The 8,356-nt window shown below is 38.4% G+C and overlaps 1 protein-coding gene and 1 non-coding gene across 2 annotated transcripts; both read right to left on the bottom strand.

The window, feature by feature from the left end:
- Positions 1–829: 829 nt before the first annotated feature.
- Positions 830–4,901, bottom strand: LOC120001612 (ras-related protein RABA1d). Its single transcript, XM_038850005.1, has 2 exons — positions 4,452–4,901; positions 830–1,487 (listed from the first exon to the last, which is right to left on the bottom strand). Exons 1-2 carry the CDS (start codon positions 4,670–4,672, stop codon positions 1,052–1,054), a joined length of 657 nt encoding a protein of 218 aa, XP_038705933.1. The 5' UTR covers positions 4,673–4,901; the 3' UTR covers positions 830–1,051.
- Positions 4,902–7,366: 2,465 nt separating this feature from the next.
- On the bottom strand, positions 7,367–7,438 carry TRNAG-UCC. The gene has a single exon. It is a non-coding gene; the product is annotated as a tRNA-Gly (tRNA).
- Positions 7,439–8,356: the final 918 nt, after the last annotated feature.

The raw sequence follows: 8,356 nt of genomic DNA, 5'->3' as shown, positions 1-8,356 counted from the left end.
ATCCAACAACCCATTGTTGTACCTTTCGATCACGTACATGTTTATGAGCACAACACTGATAGATCAGCTCATATTAATCAGCAGCTATATATGATAACCAGAGAAGCTGGGATTATGTAGAAACATATAATTCCAGTTGCTATATAAAAAAAGAAAAGAAAAGATAATTGGTGAAAACCTAATGCACAGACATATTGGCCCAGTTTGGACGACAATCTTTGGGAGCATTTATACTACTTGCTAGTATAAATGCTGCATGTCATCCAAACAACAATTTCATGGCTCAGATTCCAATAGGTTTTTTTGCAGCATTTATACTAGTTATAAAATGCTAGGCCTTTGTACAATTTCACAAATTTTAACCAGCTTTTTCCTATTTTATCCTCAATCAATTACTGATATGCCAAATATATCCTGACTTGCCCTAAAGTTCCGAGACTCGAGTTTCTCACCTCTATCACCGTCTTGCTCGTATTGAAAGGGGAAGTTGCGCCGGAATATCTACTCCATTAAATAAATAAATTCAATTTATTTAAATTAATAATTTATTATTATCTTGAATTTAATTAAATTCATTATATTAATTTTATAAATTAATTTGTATGTTTGGATACAACATATACAACTAATATACAAAATACCCCTGCACGTAATTTGTCCCAATATACTACACAACCCAAATGTTAATAGCAAAAATTCAACCAAACACCTATCCAACATTCAGACAACATATCTGCTACTAAAATTGTCCAGCATTTCCGCTATCACCATTTCTACTAGTATATTTGCTATTTTCAAAGAGCTTTACCAAACTAGGCCATTAGCATGATTGAAGGCAATAGTGTAACATCGCATTCCTGGTCAACCTCTCTGTTGGTCTAAATCAACAGTTTTAACAGAACATTTGAAAGTAAAAAAGTGATCAATCATGGCCAATCTCCTACTGTAGGCATATTTGAGAAGATTTTACACAACAACGGGGTACATAGGAAGGGTTACAACAAGACAAACCACCCAACATCTCATGAAGAATCAAATTTAGACTAGAATTCTAGCTCGAGCAGCACCCTCCTTTCTTCATTGCAGAAACATCTTTACTAACGTCTATTTTCTCTCCTTTCGATGGAACAGCTGCAGCAGCTCCATCTTCACCACTCTCCATTGCCTTCTTGCTTACGATACGGTATATCTGAGTAAGCAGTTCAGCAAATGCACTGTCCACATTAGTTGCTTCCAGAGCAGAAGTTTCCATGAAGTAGAGAGACTCTCTCTCAGCAAAAGATTTTCCATCCTCGGTTGAGACGGCAACTAGATGACGAAGATCTGATTTATTACCAATGAGCATGACCACAATGTTGGGATCTGTGTGATCCCTCAGCTCCCTTAACCATCTCTCAACATTCTCAAATGTGGAGTGCCGAGTAACATCATAGACAAGCAGTGCGCCAACAGCTCCTCGATAATAAGCACTGGTTATGGCACGGTACCTATGAACCCAAAAGATACATTCAAATGAAAATGAAACAGGAAAAAAGGGAAAACAGGTCTTCCAAAACAACTTAAGATACTTGTAAATGAGACATACAAATGCAGGACTTGATTATACAAAGGGTAACATTTAAGCCTAATGTAATGGGTAAACATCACCGTAACGTTCAACAAGACCTTCCTCATGACCCCATTATCCAAACATCCTCACAACAGCACAAGAGATCTGACGTGAGGAGACCTCTGATAAGCTTTCAGGCTTGCTAAATGCCACATATACATCAATCAATACAGCTATGAACTGCCCACCGAAGCAAAGACGCATCCCACCAGACAAAAGCTCCAAATATCAAAGAAATCATCACAGAAATCATATGTCAATGGAACCAAGAGTCATATGACCATATTAAATTCATCAAAAAAATCCTATTCAGTGTCCTCTCTCTCTCTCTCTCTCTCTCACACACACATGCGCGATTTCTCATTCCATCCAAATGATCCAACAAAGACGATTGAGAAGTAGAGGGAGTATATACAAAGGCAGTAATGGTGCTGATTGCTGACTGCTGATTAGTGGAAATGCAAAAACTCAAGGGTTAGAGTGTATCAATAAGGGGCACTCTTGCCAGAATCAAGAAACTACGGATAGAAGTCCAGCTCAGAATATGAGACAAGAAACAAAATGCATTATTATGTTTGCAACTCCTTTTTTCCCTTTGAATGGGAAATTTATGTTTAGAAGAGCACTAAGAGGTGCCACCCCCAACAGAGTCATCTGAATGGATTACATCCAAAAGCATGCTTTGATATAATTCACCTAATCCCACATGCCAAGAGGTTCATTTTCCAACAATCAACCCTTGATCAAACATAATAAAATTATTTTGAGAATAAGAGTTGACTATTTGATTGTTTTCAAGGTATCACTGCCTAGGAATTTTCTTCCTCCACTTTCGTCTATCCCATTTCATCTTTACTGCTACAGGAACTTGGAACGCTTCCTAAGTCCTGAAAAGCCTGATCTGCCTTCTGTTCTGCTTTTGCTGCTATCTTTCACCTTAAAGCAATTTTCTATTATTGTTCCCTCAAATGCAACTTCAAATACTCACTACCAATTTTCACACTAAATATCCAACAAAAACCCATCTTCTCTTTGTGGCCACTGTTTTTTCACCAACCTGGAATTTGATAGTTTTGCTTCAAAACCTTCTCTTAGCCCTAAATCAGCAAAAAAACACTGTAGGACAGATATGTATACCTTTTCAGCGTCACACATTCTTGAAAAGAAAACAAAAAAAATTCATCTAGTGACTGTTGGCCAGTGTAATCAATCATTTTGCTTTCTGTTAAATGTCAGCTCATTCTTGGTCAAAGGAAATCTGATACCCTAAATGAGTAAGTCCATGCACGATTATGTGGATTCTTAGCATGTAGCGAGTTCCCCGTTTATGCACAGAATGGATCAAGCTAGACGTTATAAGTTATTTCAAGGAACTGAGTTGCAACTTCGAGCCTTCGACTATGAGTTTTGAGGTGAAATGTATGTGATTATCAAGTCCCTTGGTACCAAGTTCCACATTCATGCATGGATCAAAACGAGACCATTTATGTTATTTGAAAGAACTAAATAGGAGGCAATTGCAACTTCAACTAGTCACATATGAACACATGGGAAATTAAAGTACACAATGTACACAAATTTATGAAACCAACAAAATACATAAATTTTAATCTGTTGTGAACAAGGCATGTTGATGATATAACACTATAACAGGTATAGACAATAATTTATTTTGCGGGAGGGGGGGGGGGAACAAATTGGAGGATTCAAAACCAAAATAATTCCTGCCCTGGATAATCTATAAGTTTATTTTTCTGTCCATACAAAAGCATGATACAGGATAATTGGAATTAATAAAATGAAACACACAATTAGAGTATTAGACTCAAAACTCCCACCTTCTATTTCCTCGAACTCAACTAACGGTCTATTGGACTATTGATAGTGTGACTAAATTCCCACTATTCCTGTCAGAATTTCAAATTACAGCCTCTAACATCAGTACGCACGTAAGCTCAACACAGAGCATCAAAGGTGAAGTCAATCTCACAAAGTTCTTAATACAATTGCTAGGTGGGTAAACAACTCCCGTACACAATACTCCAAGGTGCGCGAGGTCGGAGTCGGAGACATGCAGTATATATGCAAACCTTATCCTCACATAATATGTGGAGAGACTCTTTAGAGGAATTAAACCTATGACCTCTGTGTTGCCTCATTGCAACTCTACCACTGGACCATATGCTCGTTTGTCCTAATAAAGTTGCTCAATACGTCACTCTATGAAACAAAATTCAGCCTACCCAAAGAAAAATAAGGCTATATACCAAGAGGAAGCCATACACAAATGCAACCACAATAGTAGGAAGCAAAATACAGTAATCTAACCAAAATGCAAAGCTTTAGAATATCAGTTCTAAAACATTATCAAGGAAATCATACAAAATGGAGAAAGTTGCAACCCCTGCAGATCTACAAGTTCTCTTGGGTAAATAAATTTGCTAATAAGGGAAAGAAAATCTTCTAAAAATCTTCCAAACCTCCAAACTGTTTTATCAATCAAACCGCTTAGGGTGAAAGTAGAATCCCTAAGGCAAAATTTGATGGGAAATCAAACACCAACAGACCCTAAAATATTCTTCCATCTACCTATCATCAACCAAACAACTAAAGTTCAAAGCCCTGGAACTAACGAAAAAGTCAAGAAAACCCATAGATCTCGAAAAACGCCTGAAAACTACGAAGGAACAAGCAAGCGTTACCCAGATCATAAAACTAAGAATCACCCAAATTACATAATAGTCAAGAACTTAAAGAAGTCGTTACAATCTCCAAAGAGCTAGAACCTACCCAGATCACAAAGATTTAAAGTAAATTATTTAAATAGAAAAATGTGGCTAACCTTTCTTGACCAGCAGTGTCCCAAATCTGGGCCTTGATAACCTTGCCATCAACGTTCAAGCTGCGAGTAGCGAACTCAACACCGATTGTGGACTTGGACTCGAGGCTGAACTCGTTGCGAGTAAACCTGGAAAGCAGGTTGGACTTGCCAACACCGGAATCGCCGATTAGGACCACCTTGAAGAGGTAATCGTAGTCATCATCCGCCCTATACCCGGCCATTGTCGCCTCCTACTTCCGAACAAACAACAACAACAACAGTAGGAGTTCGTTGGGGAGAGATGGAGCTTTCAAGATTTACCAGAAGATCTCACTTTCCTTTTCTTTTTATTTATCCTTTGATTTCAGAAAATATCTTGACCTTTCTTTTGTTTCGGAGCGAGGTGGAAACGGAAGAGACTGCTATCGGCTTCGCTTTACCAAAAGTTGAACATACACGGCGTTGGGTTTCCAGGGGGATTTTCTGCAATGACCATATTGACCTTTAAACCATTCTCCAAATTAGTGCGTGGAAATATGATGTCGGGGTTAGATTTGTCATTTGAATGATTTTATTAATCATTTCTAATTGTGGTGGTGCTTAGCTGATAAGAAAAGGATATGTTTTACTTCTTAGTTAACCACATGAGTAATAGTTTAGTTGGTGAATTTCTCTAGGTCAAATCGTATGAACCGGAGGTTTTGAAGTCACCATGTGGGAAACTTCCGTTTGGACAGTCGATAGAAGCAATCATCTGCAAGATTTATACAGGAAGGTGCACACTAGAGCCATTAATGGACATTCAAAAGTATAACCCTATACTATACTGTGGGAATTTTCTCTAGGTCAGATCGTATGAACCGGAGGTTTTGAAGTCACCATGTGGGAAACTACATGAGTAATAGTCTAGTTGGTGAATTTCTCTAGGTCAAATCGTATGAACCGAAAATTTTGAAGTCCGTTTGCACAGATCTAATGATGTTTTGAAGTCACCATGTGGGAAACTACTGTTTGCACAGATCTAATGATGTGACTTGAGGTTTTGAAGTCACCAAGTGGGAAACATTAGACTTGAGTTTGCGTGGATATGATGGCGTGACTTGAGGTACATATAGGGCTCGGCATCGGCAGGGCCGGCCCGGCCCGGCCCGACCCTATTTTTTGGGCCCAAGCCCGGTTTAGTTCTTCGGGCCTCAGGTCGGACTTGGGTCGGGCCAAATTGAGAATATGAGGTCTGGGCCCATAAAGTTCGGGCCTCGGGGCGGGCTCTCACGGCCCCTCACTATTCATTCTCTTTGAAAATTATAAAATTAAATTGTTCATCATAGGATTCGAACTCGGGACTTTTAGATAGAAGAGTAATGAACTAACCAACAAGCCAAAACTACTTTCATGTTATACTTGTCAACTAATTAAATTATTATCTTTACATACCACCTGTTATACTTTTAACACAATTAAATAATTTTAGTTTTACTTAATGAGTATTGATTTTAAATTTTATATTATACACATAAATAGTTTAATTTTGTACTTATTATATAAAATCTTAGGGTCTCAAGATTTTATCAATATTTATGAGTAAATGGTCATATTATGGCTTTAGGGTTAGTGCTTAGGTTTAGGGTTTAGGATTTAAGATATTTAGGGTTTAGGGCATTTAAGGTTTAGGGTCTTTAGGGTTTAGGGTTTAGGGCCTTTAGGGTTTTGGGATTTAGAGTTTAGGGCCTTTAGGGTTTTCAAGATTAAATTCGAGAGGGGCGGGTCGGATCGGGGCGGGGACAAATTGTCATCCCTGCTTACAATTGATTAATGCCATAATTGTACTTTAATTTTTATACAATTGAACAATATTTTATAGAGGGTGAAATATATACGTATTATGTGTATATATACACATACATTGCAATAATATATATATATATACACATATATATATATATTATATATTATATATACATATATATACATACATATATATATATTATATATCACATATATATATGTATGTATATATGTGCAGACAGTGCATGCACTGTCTGTGTATGTTGTCTGTGCAATGTCTGTGTATGTATATATATGTGTGTGTGTATATATATATATATAAATAAATATATACATATTATATACATATAAAAATAAATAATGTCGGGCTTGGGTCGGGCTCGGGCTCGGGCTCGGACAGGGCCAAAATTGGCCCGAGTATCGGGCTTCGGGTTGGGGCCGGGCCCGGCCCTAAAAATGGAGCCCAAGCCCGCCCAAGGGGTAGGGCCGGGCTGCCCAGGCCCGGTCTACGTTCGGGCCGGGCCTAGCTTTGGCCCGCGGGCCCTAGCCGGGCTCAGGCCGGGGCCGGGCCTAGGCCCGATGGCCAAATGGTGAGCCCTAGGTACATATCTATTGTTCAAAAGACAAATTTGTATAGTATAATGATGTGACTTGAGGTTTTGAAATCACCAAATGAGAAACTTCAGTTTGGATGGATCTGATGGCGTGACTTTAGGTACATATAGACGGTTCAAAAGACAAATTTATATAGTATCGTTGTCGGTTTAAAAAAGTGTATAGTCCTTAGTTATGGGAGCAAATTTAGCAAGATGGGCCATGCTGGCCCATAATTAGCATAATTCAAACCCTGGCCCACTATTCCACCAGGAGGCCTAAGATCCAAGAAAACAGTCAAACAGGCTATTTTTTGGACTGGGCTTCCAAGTCTTCATTGTGAATTCAAGTTTTGGCCTCAAAATACATCGAGAGAACTTTCTTATTCATGCATTAAATTTTCTAGAATGGGCTTCCATTTACACATAGGGCTAAAGAAGGGGCCCAACAGAAATGTGGGTACGCTAAACAAAAGAGTAGCCCAATACCATAATGGGAATGAATTTGGGCCCTCTAGAGTGGGCTGGGATATCAAAACAAAAGGCAAAATTATAAAATGCGTCTGCCGGGAGTCGAACCCGGGTCTATTGCTTGGAAGGCAATTATCCTAACCGTTGGACTACAAACGCTTCCTGAAAGTCCTTTTCCTGGTGGAATTATTAGAATGATAAATAACACAAACATGGATTCTCAAAATTTTTTGGGTTTATGAAGATGATTATGTTCAGGCGTCTTGGATTTTGTTGTTCTTTTGCTTGTGGGGCAAATTCGTTTATGTTGTGTTCTTCCCTGTCTTGGTTTGGGGCTTTGATTTTCTTCTTGTTATGCCCGTTAGATTGATCCAAGGGCTTATATTGGAAGCCCACATATTTTCAAAATCACGGGTTTGCGCATATGAGCAGTCATATATATAGAAATTCTCCTATACGCACTTAATTTACGCGCTTATGTATTCATCATTGATTTGAAATATGTGAAATCCAAAACAATGGATCTCACTTGTCATTTCACTGAGAGACAATGAGATTGGTTTTGGGCCTTTTGGGAACGGCAATATACAACTCTTGTCACAAAGCAGACACCAAAAGTGTTGACATGAGCGAATAATTGAAGGGCCTTTTTATAATTATTCCCTTCAACTTATCTTCTTAATTTATATAGGCCGACAATCAAACCAATAGAGTGTGACTTCCCTTCATTTAGGATTTTAGAAAGCCAAGTCAAAAGTATCGATCTTGGCCACTACGAGCATGGGCAATAAGATCAAATTGTTGGAATAATGTCAATGCATGATAGCCGACCCATGATCTCTTAGTGATGGGAGTGGGGGGAGGCGGGATATTTTCTTCAAATAAATCCTTGAGGCTTATGTGTTTATTGGTCGGCCTATCCCATGAGGGAATGGATTAATTGGTGTACATGTAACCAGAGCGGACAACTACTTAGTGGGGCGAAAAATATCCACCACATTAATAATAATAATAACTATAACTCCAGTGGTTGCCATTATTGAGAGCTTTAATTTTTATATAGATAGATACATGTTG

Source organism: Tripterygium wilfordii, chromosome 1, assembly GCF_013401445.1.
Source record: "Tripterygium wilfordii isolate XIE 37 chromosome 1, ASM1340144v1, whole genome shotgun sequence".
In the NCBI taxonomy this organism is placed as follows: Eukaryota; Viridiplantae; Streptophyta; class Magnoliopsida; order Celastrales; family Celastraceae; genus Tripterygium; species Tripterygium wilfordii.
This window is presented reverse-complemented; position numbering and strand designations above follow the sequence as displayed.